At 42.7% G+C, this 25,089-nt stretch overlaps 2 protein-coding genes across 3 annotated transcripts in view; both read right to left on the reverse strand.

Moving 5' to 3' along the window:
- Window positions 1–2,674, reverse strand: part of LOC129817731 (LHFPL tetraspan subfamily member 7 protein-like) — a 221,567-nt gene extending 218,893 nt beyond the window's left edge. Inside the window, exon 1 of the mRNA XM_055873244.1 lies at window positions 1,809–2,674. Within this exon, the coding sequence (XP_055729219.1) occupies window positions 1,809–2,126 (318 nt within the window). The 5' untranslated portion in view covers window positions 2,127–2,674. The remainder of the gene's footprint in view (window positions 1–1,808) is intronic.
- A 411-nt stretch (window positions 2,675–3,085) lies between these two features.
- LOC129817701 (A-kinase anchor protein 10, mitochondrial-like) lies at window positions 3,086–20,576 on the reverse strand. Of its 2 annotated transcripts, none has more exons than XM_055873206.1 (15): window positions 20,348–20,576; window positions 17,039–17,086; window positions 15,695–15,880; window positions 13,777–14,313; window positions 13,312–13,410; window positions 12,925–13,009; window positions 11,772–11,895; window positions 11,420–11,556; window positions 10,134–10,278; window positions 8,133–8,297; window positions 7,777–7,889; window positions 7,063–7,142; window positions 5,344–5,396; window positions 5,151–5,243; window positions 3,086–4,860 (listed from the first exon to the last, which is right to left on the reverse strand). In XM_055873206.1, exons 1-15 carry the CDS (start codon window positions 20,367–20,369, stop codon window positions 4,855–4,857), a joined length of 1,893 nt encoding a protein of 630 aa, XP_055729181.1. In that variant the 5' UTR covers window positions 20,370–20,576; the 3' UTR covers window positions 3,086–4,854. The 2 variants fall into 2 exon arrangements, with proteins under 2 accessions (XP_055729181.1, XP_055729172.1); XM_055873197.1 differs by having other exon boundaries at window positions 7,063–7,145; window positions 20,348–20,575.
- Between the last annotated feature and the right edge of the window lie 4,513 nt (window positions 20,577–25,089).

A 25,089-nucleotide genomic window follows, 5' to 3' on the forward strand; every position in this document is an offset into this window, starting at 1 on the left:
GCGATGCAACTGGACTCCTGGGGGACGCATGCTTCTGGCTGCCCAGTCCCAGAGTTGCAAATGAGATAACTTACAGAATCATAAATTCATTTTGGCGGGGACTTAGCCAGCCTCAGTAAAATCTCTTGTTGATTCCATTTGACACAAGGTCCCATAGCTGTACCTCAGTCTTTTCTTAGTACATGCCCTTATTCTGCATTGAATGGACTTTAAATGTTGAATAATAATGCTTTTTCTGACAGATTTTTGGTGTTTACAGACTGAAGGTAAATGCTGGTTGAAGCGTTTTCAAAAGTGCATATCTGTTAATAAATTAAAATTGGCATAACAAGAGGAGCGAGAGCCTTTGTCTCCCTCACAGTTTGTGACCCATTAAGGACAGTATGAGCTCCCAAGTGGCGCAGCTGTCTAAGGTACTGCATCTCAGTGCTAGAGGCGTCACTACAGACCCTGGTTCGAATCCAGGCTGTATCATAACCGGCTGTGATCAGGAGTCTCATAGGGCGCACAATTGGCCCAGCATTGTCTAGGTTAGGGTTTGGCCGTCATTGTAAATAAGAATTTGTTCTTAACTGACTTGATTTGTTAAATAAAGGTAAAAATAAATAAAAATGCTTTGACCAATCAAAGCATTCATATTCTGAATAGGAAAAACGGAAATCCTAAGGAATTGTATCCAGTAATGAAGCCTGCAGTGTCTGGGTCTATGCATGGCAGTAGTTCTGTGACAGCCATGCTAACCCTTGCCCAGTCCCCCTTAGCTCCAACAAACAACTTACCTTATAATAGTGATAAGTAACATAAGAAATGTCAAGGTCCTTATTGCCAGTATTATGGTTCATCACTAACGTAGCTACCCCTCCCTGAGTGTACTGTACTACCTCTGTTTAGTAAAATAGTATCTAATAATGGCAGAATAGAAACCCAGATATCAGCCAGATATGATGCCAAACACATGCCCACATTAACCCCTCTGGGTCTGGGTAAACATTGATGGCACAAGACCCCTCTCCATCCATCCACCATAAAGCTTGTTGCTGTGGAAGGTTAATGGGTTACTTCAGGATTTTGGCAATGAGGCTTTTTATCATCCCCATAGTCAGATGAACTCGAGGATACCACAAGTGTCCAATATGAAAGAAGTTAAGAGGTAGTTTTGCGAGCCAATACTAACTAGCATTAGCACAATGACTGGAAGTCAATGGGTATTTGCTAGCATAGACGAGCAGTCATTGCACCAACGCTAGTTAGCAACTTACTTCAAACCGCACAGACATAAAAATGGTATCCACGAGTTCATCTGACTCTGGGGAAGTTGATAAGGGGCCTCATTGCCAAAATCCCTAAGCATCCCTTTAAATCACAACCTCAGCTTTGTCAACAGTTCTCACCTGAGTGGTGCATGGAGCCTGGACCTTTCATCCTGACATAACTCAATACCACCAGTTGACTTTATCAGCTTTAAAACAACACTTAATGACTTTAGTTCATTCTTGATTGTGCATGCTGCCATGTCCATCATCCACAACACTAATGTCACTCACTACATTCGAACCCTGAAAAAACTCCATACAGTGATGTAGGAGCCATCATGATTCTACTTCAAGTCCTCTCTCAATTATTAATGACCTTATAAGGCAAAGGTGTATCATTGATTGTCCACATCACGAACATGTATACCACTGAGGATTTTGGATGTAATTTAGATGTAATAAACAGTTACGATTGTATACAATACCTAACTAAATTGTTACCGTAACACCTCCATTCAAGAAGCCTATTGCATGTATGGTCAGTGAATTCCATACCTGCCACGAGCTGGACGGGATCTCCGCGAATTTTCCGAGTCCTCCGAAGGTGTAGCATCTGTACATGTGGTCCAGGGACTCCGAGCAGTGCCAAAGTAAGCCGAAGCTCACCGAGTCCTTGTTTTTCAGATGGTCCTTGACAATCCACGCAGGGGATATAAAACTGAAACTACAGATAGCGACCAGAGCGGAGGACAGAAGGACCCAAAAGCAGCCCACGCAGCTGAACATCCTCGCAGCTTGGGGCAACGAGTAGCTCGGAGACAGCTCGATCCCAACCCCGGCTTCTTTCTTCTTCCGATCCAGCAATGAATGCATTTGGAGCTCACACACCCAGAGAAAATCAGCTGAAGCTCTCCCCCAACAAATATTACATCAACAGCCTCCTGAAGCAAGATAAATAGTTAATTTGTTATCCGTAAAGATTATTATTTAAAGGGGTATTCCAGTGACCTAAACATCGGCTCCTGATTTCATAAAATAGTCAAACATGAGCACGTCTAGGTAAACAAGCTGCCACCTCAACAAGAAGTAATGTCTACTTTAAATAGACTATCCGCTACTATACTTGAGAATATAGAAATGTGAGTCACCGCAGGACACAAAAGATGTTTATAACAGGCACCCGAGACACAGATAGTAACTGTCAGTCCGTAGGATGGTCGCCACCTGGAACTGAAATACTCTATCGAATTTTACGCACGAGATAAAAAATTTAACATATGGTTAGTGTTGCAGTTCTCTTTATAGGTCCGGTATTTGAGTCGCCGCGCTTTTTGCTCAGCAGGAGAAGCCGTGGTTTTGGTTAAGCGTGGTAACCAGTGGGCTTCACAACAAAAGTCTCCACATTGGCGCGCGCGTCATTGCGCGCTGTGAATACTCAGGTGGGCGTATCCCCATCATGAGAAATGTTGTAAACCTTCCCTTGTGTCCTTATGTTGCTTAGCATATCAATTTTAGATGAGTGATATCAAACCATTACGCATACACATTTTACCAAAAATAATCAAACGTGCCCATATTTTACTGCAATTGTCTTTGGAAAACAACATGTACAGTGAAATACAGTAATTACTGGAAAATACGTTTTTTTCCCTTCGTTTAAACAAAATCACAGACTTGATTATTGCTGTCATTCGCAATCATTCGCAGTTAGAGATAGACATGTCTATCTTGCTCATTGAGGTTACAATAGTCCACATTGCCCCCCACTGGTTAAACGGCATTGCAACAAGAGAAATCGCATTTTGCTGTTTTAAAACGACTTTAGCTACAAATAGGCAGAAAAGTTTTATTGTACGATAGCCATAAAATATTTACAATAAAGTATTTCATACTGTACAACAAAATGGGGATAAAACAATGTTGATGCACAAAACTGCAGCATCTCTATGAACTTATTCAAAAGCCAACCACACACTTGAAACACTGCACTGGGATGAGCACTAATTTGCTGAATTACAGATTGCATCATTATCTTGCAATGCTAGAGGTTAAATACCCAAGTGCAATTAAGAACATGTTGGCCACAAACTAACATCCGCCAACAAGCTGAAATGGAGCCAAATCAATCCCCATGTTTGGTGGAAAACAAGATTTGCATTTCGTGCAAAGAGGAATTCAATCATTTTTCATCAGTGGTAGCACTTCTGTTCCTTCTAGTACTCTGCCAAATAAAAGTAAAAACTTATATATATATATATATATATATATATAAATCCAACACAATTTAAATATATTATAGATTAAGTACACATATGTCAGAAAAACAATATTAGTGGTACATAGTACCAAGAGAGTCTTTCTTTTCCACACATCTCAATGAGGTTCAAATCATAACAATATTAACATTATATTCAAAGAGTAGACTTTTCAATTGAACATTTGTAATTGAGATTTGCTTAGACATTGCTTTTGACAGTACATATAAAAAAAAGAAAAGGTCAACAATCACCATAAAAAATAACTAACATGAATATATTGGGGTTAAAGAGAATTCTAAATATGTATAAAATTATATTGAGTAGCACGGAGTTGCTCTTTCTTTGCAACTGTAGAACTTCTTCAGTCCACAACAAGGAGTATTTCTGCATTTGTCGATGCTCTGTAATGACATGGACAAGGAGCCAGAGCTAGAGATACATGTGGTTAGCTAGACCGGGAAATCAATATGGTCCATTCCAGTTTCACTGTACCATGTCTGACCCGCCCTCTACAGTACATTCGGGCACAGCCAGGAGGGCAAGACAACTCAACCTATCATCATAGTAACCCACCCCACCGCCACAATACTCCAGGAGGGCCCAGGAATATTAGCAGGCTATGCATCAGCCACAAATAAAAACTTTACAAAGCACCTACTGGTGAATTCCATCTTAAACTTGTACGTGTCACTCTGACCCCTTTCAAAGCAATTTCATTAAAAACAAAAAATAAGGAATGGGCATAAGGGCAAGAGGTGGTGGTGGTGTAAGGAGAGACGATGTGCAGGAATCAAGAGAGGAGTGGACAACCTAATCTTCTTAGTGATCGCTTTATGAAGGATGCTTCAGGTCCCTGCAGGCTCCCTATTGGATGGCATAGTAACAGAGGTAACCACGGCAGGGCCGATGCTTTCTGAAGTGCTGCTTCTTCTGACAGCTCCCGTTCAGCCCCATTTTGTGTCATAGCTTGTCATCTCTCCTTCCCTAGGGAATTTGTTCTGGAAGGAAGTCTGGTACTCTTTGTGCCACTGCTTTGTTTTTCTTTTTCCTCTTCATTTGTTCAGCGATGCCTTCATAGTGTTACGAACAGTTGGAAGGATGGATGGATGATATACTTCAAGTTTTTCCGCTCACGCACATATAGTCACACACACACACCGGTACAAGTTAATGCAGGAGATCATGGAATGCATTTGTTCTTTGATCTCTATTGATGCGTTTCATCTTAAGGTAATTCCAGTGTACAGTTCATCACTGGACTAGGGGACGTGTCTGTCTGTCAGTCTGGCTCTATAGGGTGAGGGACGAGGGGAGTGACAATGCTTTGGTTCTCCACGGGAGGCTCATAACTGGGGAGAGAGATTGTCCATGTTTCATTGTCAATCATCATACAACAGTAAACGTGTCACGGGTGAGGAGTTATTTTATATAGCTGACTACAGTGGCAGATAAATGCAATGGCTTTGGACTGTCATAAATAGGAAACCAGAGCATACAGATATCCATAACAATTACAAGGCATTTATAGAAATTGGGCTTGGCGAATTGTCTTCAATGCACTCAAGAGTTTGTACTTATCCAATGTGCAGTGTATTTATCAAGAGTCCACCATGTTGTAGATTGAGGCAGACTGACTTACCTTGGTGGATTCGCCAGGACTGTCGTGGTGCGCCTGGTGTACGACGTCATTGACGATCATCTTAGCGATCTTCCAGGCCATCTCCTCCTGGGCCTAAACACACACGTTACGATTCAAAGTGTTCATCAAACCTAGTGTTTGTTAGTTCAAACAGATTCAACACCAGAGGAGCTTGTTTTGTTGTTTTACATACCTCATCAGAGTTGCCTTGAACAAGTTTCTTCATGGCTAGAGAGAGCATGGAACCTGTGAGGAGAGAGGGAAAATAGGGCAATAGTCACGAGGACGAGCCTCTTATCTATTGCTCCTCTGTAAGCTACTGGACATACGAGGTACATGAAAAATATATCACAGAACAGAATTATCTTAGTATGTGATGTATGCATTTGGAGGAAACCGAGGGCTGGAAAAGCAAGTTTGTGATTTGAGCCATGAAATCTAGTAAGAAAATGTGTTTTACATATACAGTACAAGTTTAGTCCAGGGCTTATATCTATTTCCTCTTTTCTCAGACAAAGTTCTCTTCTAAGAAATCCTAAATAACAGATTCATGTTTTACTGTATAGTCTTTTATAAGATCTAAAAGCACCTTGGGTTTTATTTGGGGGTGCCTCGCAAATTTCAACCCACTCTCTGATTGGGGTTAGGAAAAGAAGGAGGCAATACCCACACCATGGATGCCAAAGTGACATGGCACCAAAATCATACAAGCAACAATGAACAGTAGAGAGAAAGAGCTACGAGTGAGCGAGACAGGCATATATATATACACGAAACATTAAGGACACCGGCTCTTTCCATGACAGACTGACCAGGTGAACGCAGGTGAAAGCTTTGATCCCTTATTGAGGTCACTTGTTAAATCCACTTCAATCAGTGTAGATGAAGGGGAGGAGGCAGGTTAAAGAAGGATTTTTAAGCCCTGAGACAATTGAGACATGGATTTTGTATGTGTGCCATTCAGAGGGTGAATGGGCAAGACAAAATATTTCTGCCTTTGAATGGTAGTAGCTGCCAGACGCACCAGTCTGTGTCAAGAACTGCAACGCTGCTGGAGTTTTCACGCTCAACAGTTTCCGTGACACCCCTTCAAATTATTGGATTCTACTATTTCAGCCACACCTGTCGCTGACAGATGTGTGCCTTCAGAAAGTATTCATACCCCTTGACTCATTCCACATTTTGTTGTGTTACAGCCTGAATTCAAAATGGATTATTTTTCTCACCCATCTAAACAGAATACCCCATATGACAAAGTGGATACATTTTTAGAATTTAAAAAATACAGAAATATCTCATTTACACAAGTATTCACACCTCTGAGTCAATACTTTGTATAAGCACCTTTGGTGGTGATTACAGCTTTGAGTCATCTTGGGCATGTCTATCAGCTTTACACATCTGGATTTGGGGATTTTCTCCAATTCTTCCTTGCAGATAATTCTCAAGCTCTGTTAAGTTAGGTGGGGAGCAGCAGTGAACAGCAACAGATTTTCAATGGGATTCAAGTCTGGGCTTTGGCTGGGCCACTCAAGGTCTTTCACATTCTTGTTCTGAAGCCATTGCAGGGTTGCTTTGGTTGTATGCTTGGTGTCCTTGTTCTGTTGGATCATAAATATTCGCCTCAGTCTAAGGACTTTTGCACTCTGAAGCAGGATCTCATCAAGGATTTGCCTGTATTTGGCTCTATTCATTGTTCCCTCTATTCTTAGCAGTCTCCCAGTCCCTGCCACTGAAAAGCATACCCATAGCATGATGCTGCCACCACCATGCTTCACGGTAGAGTAATCATTTTGTCAATTTTGAATTCAGGCTGTAACAACAAAATGTGGAATGAGTCAAGGGGTATGAACACTTTCTGAAGGAACTCTATAGCCTATAAATAATTGCTACATTAGTGTTTGCCTGTTACCTTTGGATTTCTTCACATCCGGTTCTGGTTCGGCCTCCCTGATAAACTGGCCCAGCTCGTTGACTTTCCCAAACGTCATTCTTCTGAACAGTGAGGGGAACATAGCCAATGAAGTCATACATATAGGATGTTAATGGAGACAGCACTGTTACTAGCCTGGTCCCATATCAGTTTGTGTTGTATGGCCAACTCCTAATAGTCATAGTCATTTGGTCCCAGCACAAACAGATCTGAGACCAAGCTAATCTCTTACTGCAACTGGGACACTACCGGGGCTGTCTAAGGCCGCACAAATATCCTATATCAGCCTGTGTTGGGCCATTAGACTGCTATCAGAGCTGATTGTAATGTAATGGGGATGACCTACAAATCTGCCATGTCACCGAGGACTGCATGGCTGTCTTTGAAAATATGTATTTGGAGCAGTTTAGTCACTTCAATGGTCATTACACACTGGCCTACTTAGCTAGCATCAAAGAACTCGCTTGGGGAAAATACAGTAGTAAAATCAGGGCAGTTGAAGGGTAGCTATGGAGGAAATTTTGCACGATTATAAAAACAATTTTCACTCATTTTGTCCAGTAGAGAAACATGAAAACCCAAATCAAATATTTGAAATAGTAATGTCGTTTACAGAGCCATTTGAGGTGACTGTACTTGGAGTGGTGAGAATGAATAACTAAGGAGGCCTGAGTAGGCTATGCAGAAACTCACCCAGCATAGGGGCGCTGGTACAGGGACTCTGGGTCCAGGCTGGCTATGTCCACTGTTATTGCTTCGTCAAAGTTTTTCAAGATTTTTATTGCTGCCACCTTTTTGGTACCTTGCTGTAAACGAAAAAATATATAATGATTTGCACATTTAGAGCAGAACTAGAGGGAGAATCAATCTATTTATGTTAAGTAAACACATTAATACCCACTGACTATTGAACAAAAGGTATGAGTGCTACTGCTGTTGAACATAATTGATTTGAGTGCACTTAGACAAACTTCTGATGAAGAGGAAAATTCCAGTAGAGCTAAAGTGAAAGTACAGGTGGTGAGCAGGTCAGGTGTGGGGTTATCTACCTGGGCTTGAGACCCCTCAGTGGCGTTGGTGCTGCGGTCAAGGTCAGAGGCCATGCCTTGACCGGGAGTGCTAGCCAAGACAAACTCATCCGCTCGGACAGAGTTGATAAGGTCACTCAGATACTTGTAGTAAAGGTTACTCGACAGAAAGCCTGGCATGTAGACCTGCGAGAAGAAAAATGACATTAACAAAGCTAAACTTCAAAATGCCTTTCAGTCAAAGGTCTTCAGTTTTCTCCAGAGCCTGAGGAAGTGTTTCAACATCATCCCTAGCCTTGGCAACAAAGTCGTACCACTGAGACATACAGTGCATTCGTTTAGTATTCAGACCCCTTTTTCCACATTTTGTTACGTTACAGCCTTATTCAAAAATTGATGAAATTGTATTTTTCCCCCCTCAAGCTTTAACACAATACCCCATAATGACAAAGCAAAAAAAGGTTTAGAAATGTTTGCGAATGTATATAAAAAAACATATAAACTGGAATATCACATTTACATAAGTATTCAGAACCTTTTCTCAGCACTTTGTTAAAACACCTTTGTCAGCTATTACAGCCTCGAGTCTTCTTGGGTATGACGTTATAAGCTTGGCACACCTGTATTTGTTGAGTTTCTCCCATTCTTCCCTGCAGATCCTCTCAAGCTCTGTCAGGTTGGATGGGGAGCGTCGCTGCACAGCTCTGGCTGGGCCACTCAAAGACATTAAGAGACTTGTACCGAAGCCACTCCTGCGTTGTCTTGGCTGTGGGCTTAGGGTCATTGTCCTGTTGAAAGGTGAACCTTCACCCCAGTCTGAGGTCCTGAGCGCTATGGAACAGGTTTTCATCAAGGATCTCTTTGTACTTTGCTCTGTTCATCTTTCACTCGATCCTGGCTAGTCTCCCAGTCCCTGCCGCTGTAAAACATCCCCACAGCACGATGCTGACACCACTATGATTCACCGTAGGGATGGTGCCAGATTTCTTCCAGACATGACACTTGTCATTCAGGCTAAAGAGTTCAATCTTGGTTCATCAGACCAGATAATCTTCTTGTTTCTCATGGCTGTCATGTGCCTTTTACTGAGAAGTAGCTTCCATCTGGCCACTTTACCATAAAGGCCTAATTGGTAGAGTGCTGCAGAGATGATTGTCCTTCTAGAAGGTTCTCCTTCTAGATTGTCCTTCTAGAGGAACTCTAGAGCTCTGACCATCAGGCTCTTGGTCACCTCCCTGACCGAGGCCATTCTTCCACGATTGCTCAGTTTGGCCCGAAGGCCAGCTCTAGGAAGCGTGTTGGTGGTTCTAAACTACTTCAATATAAAAAATGATGGAGGCCACTGTGTTCTTGGGGACATTAAATGCTGCCGACATTTTTGGTTCCCTTCCCCAGATCTGTGCCTTGACACAATCTACGAACAATTCCTTCGTACTCATGGCTTGGTTTTTGCTCTGACATGCACTGTCAACTGTGGGACCTTATATAGACAGGTGTGTGCCTTAAACAAATCATGTCCAATCAATTGAATTTACCACAGCTGGACTCCAATCAAGTAGTAGAAACATCTCAAGGATGATCAATGGAAACAGGATACACCGGAGCTAAATTTCGAGTCTCATAGCAAAGGGTCTGAATACTTATGTAAACAAGGTCTTTTAGTTTTTTTTAAATAAAATGGGGCATTGTGTGTAGATTGATGAGGAAAAAATATAATTTTATCCATTTTAGAATAAGGCTGTAACGTAACAAAATGTGGAAAAAGGGAAGGGGTCTGAATACTTTACGAATGCACTGTATCTATGGCTCTGGTACAACTACCTTCAATAACCCCAAAGGCCTGTCATTGGTCATCTAAGCCTCATGGTTTCAATCTAAAGGAGTTCCCAAATGTAAATACATTTGACATGTAATTTTTGTTTTTCTAGCTGAAGTCCTGGTGAGTTTGCAGTGACCCCGGTGTTTCCTATATGTTGACATATGTATTTGGCCCAGGTAACTGGGTGACCTACGACCCCTCACCTTTTCCATGGTGGTCCAGGCCTGTCTGAGAGGAGTGGTGAAGCAGTCAGGTAGAGGACCTCCCTCCCTGCAGATATTAGACTCTATCTCCATCCGCACAGAGTCATCGAAACCCAGCGGGTTGGTGGCTTGGAGTGAGAAATACCTGGGGAGGAAACAGATGAGATCATTATTAAACTGGTGCTCAAATAAACAAGCCATGCTGAGTAATGTGGAGGTGGTAGTCCTTTACACTCATACCAATATACAGCTGAAAATGTAAGACTTGGGCAGCAATAAACACATTGGAACGCAGTAGCTGTCAAAGTTTTGCTATACAATACGTCAGAACTTAGGCTCTGTGCTTCAAAGCACTGTATGGGTTTTGACTGACAGCCATTCTGAACTTGAGCACCTCGCGTGACATGAAGTTCGTTATTTTATAACTTAGCTAGTCATGCTAGCAATAGAACAGGCTTTCAAATGATGCCCACCTGACCCAGATTACAATTTATAAATGGACAATTTTTGGATTGAGTAACCAACAGTAATTGTGTGATGGCGTGGATGCAGGGTTGTGTTCCAAACAAAACAGTTACAAGTTGCTCTAGCTCCTCAACGGCACAGCTAGGAGAGCTAAAAATATATGTTTTTAAAATCACCTTATAGTCGAAGACCCTTCTTTGAGTCATAAAACTGCATTGAAATTATTTAGGAAATGTGCTTGGAGACACCAGTTAGTCCTCTCACTCAAACCCTTGTAATTGTTTATCTTATGTTGCACCTACCCCACATTTCCCTAGAATATTGTTATGTTACTGAATGTTTCCAGAGTATTTTCAGATCTCATTATCAAACAAATGTGACAAAAAGTACAATAAAATGTAAAACAGTACAACAGTGTAATGTTGAAATGTTTGGATTCAGTCTTGTCAGGTGAACTGTTGTGTTCTCACCTTTGGTCAAATAATTGCCATATAATCTCCAAACTGTTCCTTTTCTAAGATAGTGTGAAGGCCTAGGTAGTGTGAAGGAAAAGGTAGTGTGAAGGAAAAGGTAGTGAAGGCAAATATAGTGTAAATAGATGTCTATACCAATAGCGTTTACTGGCCTAGAGTACTTAACACCTCTGAACAGAGTGCCGGCCGCAATTTGCAAACCAAGCATGTATCGATTTTGCATGTAGAATAGTGTGAAAATGTCGTCAGTCAGATGTCTACAGCGGGTGGTCTCCCAAACACAGCGCGCTGAACGATCGGCAGACAAACGCTAGATCCCTATTCGGGGAGATGTGTGTGAGCTGTTACTTGTCGTAAAGGATCATGGCGTCGTTCTGGGCCTCCAGGCCGTCGTACTGGCCAGCCTTAGCAGACAGCTGGTCCTGGAAGTTATCTGCTGCCAGCCAGAATTGCAGGACATTCACAGCGTCCTCCTTTTCCATGTACTGGGGAGACACACAACATACTAGCTTTATTACCAACGACACTTCTATTAACACCTACCATGTGACACTAATGTAGAACAGAACAGAGAATAACAGAAGAGAAACAAAGAACACCAGTACCACTAATGAGTAAAACACCTATGAATGAACTTGATAAACTGTGGCTGTGTATATTTAATGGCGAACAACAGTAACATCAGTTGTGTTGCTCTTACCTCAGAGAAGTAGAAGAGGGCCGACTCACAGAATAAGATGTCTGCCAGGAACACAGAGCCACTTGTCAACACTTCGATCTGGTACTTACAGAAATGATGGCTGCGCAAGAATTCACTAAAGTGCCTGGAAAATACAGATTATACAGTTGAAGTCAGACGTTTACATACACCTCAGCCAACTACATTTAAACTCCGTTTTTCACAATTCCTGACATTTAATCCTAGTAAAAATTCTCTGTCTTAGGTTAGTTAGGATCACCACTTTATTTTAAGAATGTGAAATGTCAGAATAATAGTAGAGAGAATGATTTATTTCAGCTTTTATTTCTTTCATCACATTCCCAGTGGGTCAGAAGGTTACATACAATGGGGCAAAAAAGTATTTAGTCAGCCACCAATTGTGCAAGTTCTCCCACTTAAAAATATGAGAGAGGTCTGTAATTTTCATCATGGGTACACTTCAACTATGACAGACAAAAGGAGAAAAAAAATCCAGAAAATCACATTTTAGGATTTTTAATGAATTTATTTGCAAATTATGGTGGAAAATAAGTATTTATTTCCCCATGATGTCAAGCAAAGAGGCACTGAGTTTGAAGATATGCCTTGAAATACATCCACAGGTACACCTCCGATAGGCTAATTGACATCATTTGAGTCAATTGGAAGCTTCTAAAGCCATGACATCATTTTCTGGAACTTTCCAAGCTGTTTAAAGGCACAGTCAACTTAGTGTATGTAAACTTCTGACCCACTGGAATTGTGATACAGTGAATTATAAGTGAAATAATCAGTCTGTAAACAATTGTTGGAAAAAAGACTTGTGTCATAAGACTTGTGTCATGCACAAAGTAGATTGCCAAAACTATAGTCTGTTAACAAGAAATTTGTGGAGTGGTTGAAAAATGAGTTTTAATAACTCCAACCTAAATGTATGTAAACTTCCAACTTCAACTGTATATGGTCACATTTACATTTATGATATAGGAGTGATTAGTGTATAACAGAACAGCGGTAAAACTTTCATCCTAGGAGAAAAATCATGAGACCTTTAAAGAAAAACACTGGCACTTAACATTAACTAATTGAATAAATAAATCTTTCAATGGATACGAGAACAGGAAGATTGGAGAAAAAAGAAAAAAAAACATACTGTTGTCCCATGATGGCGAAGACGACAGACTGTGCAATGACGAAACAGTTTGGGTCCACCAGTCCATCCTCCCCACAGATTTTAGCTGTCAAAAATGGAAAAAAGGACAAAAAACGGTCACAATCACACAACCGATTATCAATCATCCACAAAATAGTTATCCCAAAACCTAGCTAAATATACTGAGATGATTACAGCGGATTTGATCTTTAACGTTGGTTGCAACATTCTTACTAGGTCTAACATTCTTAGGAATGCATACAGTACTCACAAAGTTCTGATACAATACTCACAGTGACTGTTAGTACTCATACAGTGACTGCAGTGTCTTAGAGTCAAAGTCCCATACTAACGGCAAATTGGTGGCAATCAGGACTCATTTCTTACCAACTATGTCGTTTCTGAGCTGTTCTGTGATGGGGATGGGCCTAGCAGCGTCTGGAGAGATGTACTTGGTGAAGATGTTCACTGCATCTCTCTCTATACCTACAACACACAGCAGAAGATGTTAAACAGCCGGCCACACGTCATAAACTGTGTTCAACTCAGATATTGTTACCTCCAATGTGAAATTAAAACAAATTAACATCATTATTCTGACAGCCAGTTGTTTCACACGGTGGAGATAAGAACAAATATAGTGAAAATACAAGCCTTCTCTAGTCAGTGAGTTATACAGGCCTATAAATAAATGATAAGCCCAACACACAAAAGGATTTTGAGTACAGCCATAGAGTCTCTGAAACATGCATCACCAGTCGGCTCGAAGAGACTCCAGGCTACTTACTTAATATGTATCTATGCAAGTAAATTATGAACAGATTCTTTACAATTACGACCAGTCAAACGTACTCTTCATGAGCTTGTCTGAGAGCTCCTTGAGGGCGTTGGTGGACTGCAGCTTGAATGACGTCCCTGTCCTGTGGGAGGGCTGTCTGGTGGGGGTGTCTGCCCTGCTGGGAGTGCCAGGCCTCTGGTCCACCACAGAGCTGAAGGAGTCCCTGTGGACGAGCTGCGCCATGGGGCCTTCACTACTGTTACTGTTAGCGTGCTGGGGGCTGGGGGTAAGGGGGCGTGAGGAGGAAGGCCTGGGGATGGAGGGTAGGTCCATGTCTGAGTTGGATGAGGGGTCGGGGGAGACGGGGGTGGAAGCGGGCTCGGCCAGGGAGCTGTGCTTGACTGAGTTGAGGCTGTGGGCCCGGACCCGAGACCAGCTGGTGGAGCGAAAGCTCTCTGCCTCCAGCCAGAAGCAGACCAGGTGGTCAGCCCCACGGGCCTCCTGGAACTGGATGTAGTAGGGCATGGCCACATTGTCCCGCAGAATCTGATCCACCGTCTTAGACAGGCGCGAACGAGTCTCAGAGGCCAGGTAGTTCACACTAGAGCGCCCTGAAACACACAACCATACAGTATAATAACACTGGACCTCCCTGAAAGACACAATCAACCAATCAATCAAATGTCATTATAAAGACCTTTTTACATCAGCAGTTCTCACAAAGTCTTTAACAGTAACCCGGCCTAAACAACCACAGCATTCTGAATAAAACCATACACAATCAATAACAAAAGAGAATACTTATAAAAGTTCCTGGGTCACATGACCAGAGAGGCCATATGAATGACTGGCTGAAGCCTGGCTGGGGGCCTCCAATTACATAATGGACTAAAGTTGGAGCACTAAACAGCGAGCTGACTGAGGTGTTTTGTGATAAGTGTTGTGTGTTCCTGGTATCAGCTCCAGAGTTGGCAGGCAGCCACGGGTGACTGAGCCGGAAGCTTAGCTCTCGCTCGCGCCCGTGCCCCCCTCTCCCGTGCCCCCCTCTCTTGCTCCGTGTCTCCCTCTCTTGCTCCGTGTCTCCCTCTCTCCATCTCTCCTGTACAGGAGCTCACGCCCGCTTAGTCCTGTCTGGGGTCCAGTCAGTGCAGTATACACTGAATTCGGAAAGTATTCAGACACCTTGACTTTTTCAGCATTTTGTTACATTACAGCCTTATACTAAATAGTTTCAGAATGCACTGTAGTATAGTCACCTTACTCTACTGCATTCCCAGGGCAGGCCTCAAAGACGCACCACTGGTTCAACCACCCCCTCCCTCTGACTCACCAGTAACTAAAGTACCTGTCCCAGCAGGTGTTGCTTCTCACCATGTCATAAACAATACTGGTGTAGCTGGCTGCTGTAGCACTATAAAACAAGCTCCTGATATCCCCCCACTAATGAACTGCTTGATTTAAATAGCCTACATCTTCAGAGGGAAGACGATTTAGGGAGTTCTTATGTATCGTACTTAGGGCACAGCAAGCTTCTCAGTACGACACATACATTATAAGTAGGACCAGGAGTTTTACCAGGCCATGTGTTCACTCAGGAAAACCTCTGAGCCATACTGATGCATCATACTAAAAAGCGTTGCTGGTAGCGTGCTGGTTGGCCAAAAGGCTAACCCATGCATGAAGCTGGAGAGAGCGCGTTGCAGGATTAGCCTGGCCTGTTGGCAGTTAAACACACCAGCACCATGTCCACTAGCCACCATTATCATTTTGTATCAACTCACTCATATATGGTCACACACAATCGAGTCAAAAGGACAGAATTTAAAGCGAAAGAGCTCATCCATTCAAATCAATCTAAATCACCGATCTAGGATCAGTTTAGCCTTTTCAATCATAATGACCTAATCCTAGATCAGAACTGCTACTCTGAAACACTTGTTAATACATGCCATGAAAACTAAGACAAATCAATGGAGGACTGGAGATACATACCCAGATCCCCAAAGTGTGCAGCCTCCATGTGGATGGGCTGTTTCTTGAGGATTGCTGTGCGTCCGCGGGCGAAGGAGTCCATATTGGCAGAGATGGCATTGATAGCCACATGGCTGGGCCCCGCCGCTTCCAGGATGGCATGGTGGTTCCGGAGACTCAGGGAGGGGGACTGGGGGCTTGTTGGGGCTACAGGGGAGGAGGAAAGGAGGATGGTTGAAAGAAAATAGGTATCTTAATTCCTTTGATCAATACAGTCAATGTAGGCTTAACTTTCTAGATGACAGAAACCCACAACCTGTTATGGTCCTGAAAAACGACTTATTTAACTTAAGTCTGTAGCAATTCAGTACATGAATGTCTCCAGTTAGAGCTCAGAGGGTGCTGTGACCTTTTTGAAACACTGGGGTGTGGGAGACTTATTGAGTTTTAACTTATTAAAAAGGTCACTGTGAGCCTGTCTGAAAAGGGAAAATACTTCACGGCTATCTCTCTATCAACTCTTAAACTCAAGTCTCAACTTCGGATACAAATACTGCCTGATATACACCGAGTTCACCCACCCCTTTGCCCCCTATATTGAGTTGCACCCACCCCTTTGCCCTCAGAACAGCCTCAATTCATCAGGGCATGGACTCAACAAGGTGTCGAAAGCGTTCCACAGGAATCCAGGCCCACGTTGACATCAATGCTTCCCACAGTTGGGTCAAGTTGGCTGGATGTCCTTTGGGGGGTAGACCATTCTTGATACACACAGGAAACTCATGAGCGTGAAAAATCCAGCAGCGTTGCAGTTCGTGACTTAAACCGGTGCACCTGGCACCTACTACCATACCCTATTCAACGGCACTTGAGTTGTGTCTCGCCCATTCACCCTCTGAATGGCACAATCCATGTCTCAATTGTTTCATGGCTTAAAAATCCTTCTTTACCTGTCTCCTCCCCTTCATCTACACTGATAGAGGTAACATCAATAAGGGATCATAGCTTTCACCTGGATTCACCTTATCAGTCTAAATCATGGAAAGAGCAGATGTTCTTAATGTTTTCTATACTCAGTGATGTGTCTTATTACCTACATCAATAAATTCTCTCAGACTATTTACAGAAATAAATACAAATATAATTAGGAAGAATGATTAAAAAGAGAAAGCTCAGAGGGAAATACCGGTACCCTCAAAAAGGTGTGAGTGAACAGAGCACTGCAACTAAAAGAGACACTGCTTTCAAAGAACATTCAACAAGGGCCTTCCTCTATTTTCAGGGCTTCTCAAAAATGAAACATCAGGTGGCAGCAGCACATCACTGCAATTCATCATTTCAGAGAGTTAGTAGTGTGGTACCCACCTCTATTGACTTTAGCATCAACTGGTTGCTCAGGCTCCTTTCCTTTTGCTGTGGGTCAAAAAAGAATTACATAGAGACTGCTCTAATTACAGTGCTAACATTTGATTCACAATACAGGGGGAGATCAGTGACTGGAATATTGGGCCTGGAGTCATTGTAGGGTAAAGCAATAGGGATGATGCAGTGTCACTGAAAAAGCACTCACTAAACTATCCAGTTACATAACGGTCTAGGCCTGGTCGGGAAACAGATATGCCTGTGACAGTGATAACCATGTCTGTTCAGCAAACACTCATGCACAGATCCACACTGTCATACACAGATAACATACAGAGAGAGAAACAAGCTACTTGTGTGTGGCTCCTAAAAGGAATAAAACAGAGTTATTCTTCACATTGAAGCATGGCTGCCATTTTACAAGGCGTGTTTATTGACTGCAGTGGCCTTGGTCTATCAGCTCGAGTGTCACAGCAGAGGCATTTTCCCCACTTCGTTGTCATGGTGTTACTGCAAAATACTCTCATCACCATAGTGAACAGTCTCGAAACAATGTCCTGTTTTTCTACACATTTCAGTCCTCCTGTTACATAAAGTAACAGAAATCACCTGGTTACAATAGTGTGGTGAAACTGAACCTTCTGCGCATGACACAAGGAGTCTTTCTGAGGCTCTTTCAGTTGTCAGTGGTGTGGGTCAGCAGATAGGGGCTGGTCTGTGTAGGGCAGGCCTCAGGGGAAAGGATGGAAACCGATTTTTCATTAGAGGCATCATATGGTGAGCATTTATAATTTCATTTGGTATATAAATCGGTGTCTAAATATGATTGTTATCATCATAAATTTATATTATCCATGGTTTGCAGCACTGTAGACCTAATACTTTACAGTAGCTATCAAGATAAGTGTGTGTGTGTGTGTTACTAGCCCAGGAATCAAGGTTTATAGTTTGGCCTAGTAATTTTCATGCAATAATATTTGCTTGAATCTCTTTGGACCACAATCCCAAGGTAAATACTGAGTAGCCTAGAGACATTTAACACAATTAGCTTAAGTCAATCCTTTAAAGCTGCAATATGTAACTTTTTGGGCGATCCGACCAAATTCACATTGAAATGTAAATTCTAGATCTGTCACACATAGAAAGCAAGTCTAAGAAGCAGTAGCAAGTCTAAGAAGCGTTCTGTGTGTGCTATTTCCATGGGTTTAGTTGGTTTCTAGGTTTAGATGGTACAATGATTCTCTACCCTATATTTGCTTGTTTTGTCACAAACTGAAATTAGGCGAAATATTAGAATTTTAGCAACCAGGAAATGGAGGAGCAATTTCTGCATAGTACATCTATCAAGCACCTTGAAAGGTAAGTTGAGGTAAGGTGCATCATTAGGTCATGAGTTCGGGTCCTGCTTTGCATGGCATAGCCCTTGATCATGATTCAAGAGTCATTGGACAAAGGCGTCTTCTGTAGGGGGGAGTTGTTAAGAGCCGCGGCGCTCGGTCTGAACATTAACACACATTGCTTGCTGTACAGTTTTGGAAGCACAAGGACCTCATCTTTCATGTTGGTGAGAAATCCTTTTAAATTGATACACACCTTTATAGGGTTAGGGTTCCCACATGGACATATTTCCATGTTACAGCACTTGTTTACGGAACACAGACAAAAGACAGAGTGGATGGCCTCCCGAGTGGCACAGCGGTCTAAGGCACTGCGTCGCAGTGCTAGAGGCGTTACTACAGACCCGGGGTCATTACTACAGACCCGGGTTCATTACTTGGCTCATTGCACTCTAGCGACTCCATGTGGCGGGCCAGGTGACTGCAGGCTGATCCCGTTCGCCAGTCATTAAATTGACTCTTCCGCGCCCGTTGCAGCGATGAGACAAGATCGAAAACTGGGGACAAAAAGTAAAACACAGGTGAACTACCAGTGCTCATTAGGTATCTGCGTCTCCGAACACCTGTGTGAACGGAAGACTGACACCACAAAGTGATGTCACTGAAAAATATTGTCGGCTGCACTGTGTTAAATCCGGTTAAAACAGTAAGTGTGTATTTTGTATTTGTGAAATTATTTTGATGTGATGTGGAAGTAGATTGACTGTCTGTTTGTTTATTCCATGTGCAACTGTGTTGTTGTTTGTGTCGCACTGGTTCGCTTTATCTTGGCCAGGTCGCAGTTGTAAATGAGAACTTGTTCTCAACTAGCCTACCTAGTTAAATAAATGTGAAATTATTTATTTATTTTTAAAGATTGATTTCTTTCTAGAACCATACTGCAATTGAGAATTGATTTATCCTTCTAGAACCATACTGCAATTGAGAATCGATTCACGTTTAGGTGGAGTATTTGGCTGTTTTGGCTTCCAGAGCCAATTTGCCATTTAAAACCAGGCGTTCCTGCATGTGGGCATTCCTACATCTGCAGGCACCCCCTCGTTTTTCTTCTATTGGCACTACAGAGGGTAGTGGGTACAGCCCAGTACATCACTGGGGCTAAGCTGCCTGCCATCCAGGACCTCTACACCAGGCGGTGTCAGAGGAAGGCCCTAAAAATTGTCAAAGACCCCAGCCACCCCAGTCATAGACTGTTCTCTCTACTACCGCATGGCAAGCGGCACCATAGTGCCAAGTCTAGGACAAAAAGGAGGGAGGGAGGGTTCATTCATGAACCAATAGGATGTTCGAGGGGCAGCCTTCGTGCAAATGGAATGCCCACATGCAGGAATGCCCTGAATTGCGGGCTGCAGTTGCACACTATTGCTTTAACCAGAACATGTAAGGTCCTTGGACTAAGGAGTAAAGTTAGGCGCCTTTGGTCCAATAATGGGCTATCCATGGGGCATAGCAGACTGGCATGGAAGACAGACAAACTAAAGAAAAATGTATGTGGCATTTTTAGCTAACACATCACAAAGTTTAAGGCGACGATGTGGTTAGTTAATACCCAATCTAATGTGCATTGTCCAAGAATGAACTTAGATCGATCATGGATGCTAGTTAGGTCTGAACATCAGCTAGCGATTTAAGTGGCAAACGCTATTGAGAAGGAACACTGGATTAGTTTGCTAACAGATTTGAGATCATCTGGCTGCTTGCTGTATTTCTTCAGATTTGAAAGAGATAGATGGATTATTTAGCAAATACATTTTTCTCCAACGGATATTTGTCGAAGGCCTTGACTTGACACAGACCTGTCAAGCGCATTCTCATCTCAGTCATTAGCCATCGAACATTTCTCAACCTCTCCCGCGAGCCTCTTCTTTACACCCTTCGGCTTGCGCTAGCTGGCTAGGCTAGCATACTTCCTTACCTTTCCTCCTGAAAAACGACATGACGATTTTCACGCTCTGAATGTATCCTCAGCTCAATGACAACATCCCGTGGATTCCCGAGTCCCTTCATTCACATGCATCGATTCTAGACAACTGAAATGGGTGTATTTGCAACCGAGGGGACTGGACTGTTAGATCCAAAATTTCCCCCTTCTGAAATCAGTGGCCATATTGTCAATACGTCTCACTTCCGGGCTGATGCTGCAGCAGCATTGTGGGAAACTTGCATTATTTGCTAGTGACAGTAGAGGGCAATAACCACAAAGAAGATATTATCAGTGGGGAAGTAAGGTGGTACGGCATCCAGGCAAAATAAATAGTGAGGGTATGCTGTACCGGTAAAACGTGCGCCTATCACAATTACAACAACATGACCAAAAAACTATACACCACTATGTAACATTACTGTATGTCAGCTCCATGAAAAATGTGCCAATTGACTGGAAACCGGGTGGTATACGCCCAAATTGCATTGTGGTTTGAGGAGAACACTTACATTTTGTCAAGGGAAGATGAGTGGCTGAGATGCTGGTGGACAAGGTGGAGGTGAGGTGAGTGGCCAAAAGTGGATGCATCAATTCAGGCTACAAGTGTAGGCCTAATGACAATCACAGAATGTCATTACAATACACATAGTCGAGAATGGATGAAACATTAGCTAATGTTACATGTCAATTACAATATTAGCTCAAGTCTGTGTATAAACACTAGTTTTTTTTGTTAAGTTAAATAGAAGTTACCTTGCCAACTACATCAGTCAACTAAATAGCAGCCAATTTCTACTCCGCTTGCTTTTACAACTCAGTGAAAGAGCACCACACATACACACTGAACTATGCTCAACTCTCCCTTGCTGGTCCAGCCAGCCTTCCAGAAGCTTCCCAGTCACAACTTGTGGACTTGTTTATGTTTGAGTTTATTTATTTTTTACAGGGACAGTTCACATCAACGTTTCAGTAAAAGTGCCGGTTTTAGCCAGCTGGCTAATTTTCAACCGCAGTCCCTGGGCAGGTTATTAAAAACAATTACAATATAGACAATCATTGAGCAGTGAGCACACGCAGAGCGACATAGCATACAGACAGAGCAACATAGGACAAGCAAGACATAGCATACAGACAGAGCAACATAGAACAAAAAGCAGCAAGACAAAATTCATAAAAGCAACAAAGTGGTTCCACACCTCACAAGCTACAGAGAACAGACAACATGGAAAGCGGCAATACACAGCTAGGGATTATGTTCACAAATCTGATTGACCTTTAGCCATGTCTTCATGCATTTTGTGAAAGTGTGATATGTGGTGCAGTTATGTGTGTCTGATGGCAGTGTATTCCAGACATGGGAAGCTCTCACAGAGAAAGCGGATTTACTAAAGGTGCTTTTCCTTTAAGGGAACTATACAGTCACCTCTCATGGCAGACCTTGTGGATCTGCTGCCATATGTTTGGGTTTTCTGTTTAACAAAAATACTGAGTGGAGGGGGAGCCAGGTTATTTAGGATCTTGAATACAAGACATGCGTCGGTATATTGCACAAGATTTTCCCAACTCAGGAGCTCATGCTTTCTGAGGATGTAACAGTGATGATGGCTATTGGGCTTCCTATCAAGCACTTTGAGAGCCTGTTTGTAGACTGACTGAATAGGTTTTAATGTTGTACAGCAAGCTTGGGCCCAACTAATCAAGCAGTATGTTAAGTGGGGGAGTATCATAGATTTGAAGTACAGTTTTGCTACCTCTGTAGTCAAACAATTTCGTATAAATTGGAAATTAGCTAGGTTGAATTTGGGTATTTGAATTACCTTTTTCACATGCTCACAGAGGTTGGAATCAAGTATGATGCCAAGGTACTTAAAATCAGATACCACCTGGAGCTTCTCCCCTGACACAGACATCTGGCTCAGTAGCATCTGTTGCCCTCTTTGTGAAAAACTTGCAAACAGTTTTTTTCACATTGAGATGCAAACACGAGTCACTGAGCCACTTTGTAACCTGGACCATTACAGTAGTGAGTTCTTGTGCAGCTTGTTGTTTGCTCTTTGCATGCACATATATCACTGTATCATCTGCATACATTTCAACTTCAGACCCAGTACAGACAGAAGGCAGATCATTCATGTACAGGCTGAACAGGAGGGGCCCCAGTATTGACCCTTGAGGCACGCCCAAATCATAGCTAAGAGTGGGTGACAGCTCATTGCTCACTCTGACACACTGAGTTCTGCCTTCAAGCTATGATTTCATCCATCTCAAGGCATCGGGGAAAAGTTGATCTTGGATAATTTTGTGATGAGAATCTCATGGTTAACAGTATCAAAAGCCTTCCTTAGGTCCAGAAACACAGCCCCAGCAGCGCCCCCTTTGTTCATCTTGGACTTCACATTTTCCAGAAGAAAGCAATTGGCCGTTTCTGTGGAGTGTTTCGCTCTGAAGCCAAACTGCATGGAGTGTAATGTGAAGGGGCTATTGTTGAGGTGGGCAATCACTTTTTCTGCTATACACTTTTCAACAACCTTTGACACCACAGGTAGTATACTTCTTCTCTGGTCTCTTCTCCACCCGTTACGGGGTCTGAGACACCGAAGCCTACCACCATTAGCTCTGACAAATTGAAAACCCTAGTCATTGGCGACTCCATTACCCGCAGTATTAGACTTAAAAAGAATCATCCAGCGATCATACACTGTTTACCAGGGGGCAGGGCTACCGACGTTAAGGCTAATCTGAAGATGGTGCTGGCTAAGGCTAAAACTGGCGAGTGTAGAGAATATAGGGATATTGTTATCCACGTCGACACCAACGATGTTAGGATGAAACAGTCAGAGGTCACCAAGAGCATCATAGCTTCAGCGTGTAAATCAGCTAGAAAGATGTCGGTATCGAGTAATTGTCTCTGGGCCCCTCCCAGTTAGGGGGAGTGATGAGCTCTACAGCAGAGTCTCACAACTCAATCGCTGGTTGAAAACTGTTTTCTGTTCCTCCCAGAAGATAGAATTGGAAGATAATTGGCCCTCCTTCTGGAACTCCACCACAAACAGGACCAAGCCTGGCCTGCTGAGGAGTGATGGACTCCATCCTAGCTGGAGGGGTGCTCTCATCTTATCCATGAACATAGACCAGTCTCTAACTTCTCTAGCTCCACAATGAGATAGGGTGCAGGCCAGGCAGCAGGCTGTTAGCCAGCCTGCCAGCTTAGTGGCATCTGCCAGTAGCACAGTCAGTGTTGTCAGCTCAGCTCTCCCCATTGAGACCGTGTCTGTGCCTCGATCTAGGTTGGGCAAAACTAAGCATGGCGGTGTTCGCTCAAGCAATCTCTCTGGAAAAAAGACCTCCTCCATTCCTGTCATTATTGAAAGAGATTGTGATATCTCACATCTCAAAATAGGGCTACTTATTGTTAAATCCCTCACTTCCAAGGCAGTTATAGTCAATTAACTAATCACTGATCATAATCTTGATGTGATTGGCCTGACTGAAACATGGCTTAAGCCTAATGAATTTACTGTGTTAAATGAGGCCTCTCCTCCTGGTTACATTAGTGACCATATCCCCCACGCATCCCGCTAAGGCGGAGGTGTTGCTAACATTTACAATAGCAAATTTCAATTTACAAAAAAAATGGCTGCATTTAAATATTTGGAGCTTCTACATTTACATTTACATTTAAGTCATTTAGCAGACGTTCTTATCCAGAGCGACTTACAAATTGGTGCATTCACCTTATGACATCCAGTGGAACAGCCACTTTACAATAGTGCATCTAAATCTTTTAAGGGGGGGGGGGGGGTCAGAAGGATTGCTTTATCCTATCCTAGGTATTCCTTGAAGAGGTGGGGTCATGAAATCTAGTCTTCTAGTCATGAAATCTAGGCAGCCTACTCAATCACTTTTTATAGCTGGTGTTTACAGGCCTCCAGGGCCGAAAACAGAATTCCTCACTGAGTTCCCTGAATTCCCATCGGACCTTGTAGTCACGGAAGATAATATTCAATATTTGGTGACTTTAATATTCACATGGAAAAGTCAACAGACCCACTCTAAAAGGCTTTCGGAGCCATCATCGACTCAGTGGGTCTTGTCCAACATGTCTTTGGACCTACTCACTGCCACAGTCATACTCTGGACCTAGTTTTGTTCCGTGGTGTTTTTCCTCATAATCCTGGACAATCGGACCAACATTTTATTACGTTTGCAATCACAACAAATAATCTGCTCAGACCCCAACCAAGGATCATCAAAAGCTGTGCTATAAATTTTCAGACAACCAAAGATTCCTAGACGCCCTTCCAGACTCCCTCCACCTAACCAAGGACGTCAGAGTACAGAAGTCAGTTAACCACCTAACTGAGGAACTAAATTTAACCTTACGTAATACCCTAGATGCAGTCGCACCACTAAAAACAAAAAACATTTGTCATAAGAAACTAGCTCCCTGGTATACAGAAAATACCCGAGCCCTGAAGCAAGCTTCCAGAAAATTTGAACGGAAATGGCGCTACACCAAACTGGAAGTCTTCCGATTAGCTTGGAAAGACAGTACCATGCAGTATCGAAGAGCCCTCACTGCTGCTTGATCATCCTATTTTTCCAACTTAATTGAGGAGAATAAGAACAATCCAAAATGTATTTTCTATACTGTCGCAAAGTTAACTAAAAAGCAGCATTCCCCAAGAGAGGATGGCTTTCACTTCAGCAGTGATAAATTCATGAACTTCTTT

This window comes from Salvelinus fontinalis, chromosome 2, assembly GCF_029448725.1.
Source record: "Salvelinus fontinalis isolate EN_2023a chromosome 2, ASM2944872v1, whole genome shotgun sequence".
Taxonomy (NCBI): Eukaryota; Metazoa; Chordata; class Actinopteri; order Salmoniformes; family Salmonidae; genus Salvelinus; species Salvelinus fontinalis.

Coding starts and splice junctions, on each gene's coding strand:
- LOC129817701 (XM_055873197.1), bottom strand. CDS start 20,369: ATGTCGTTTTTCAGGAGGAAAG. Junction 17,087..20,347: donor GTCGTTTTTCAGGAGGAAAG/GTAAGGAAGTAT, acceptor TTTGACCCACAG/CAAAAGGAAAGGAGCCTGAG. Junction 14,314..15,694: donor TGCACACTTTGGGGATCTGG/GTATGTATCTCC, acceptor TGTGTGTTTCAG/GGCGCTCTAGTGTGAACTAC.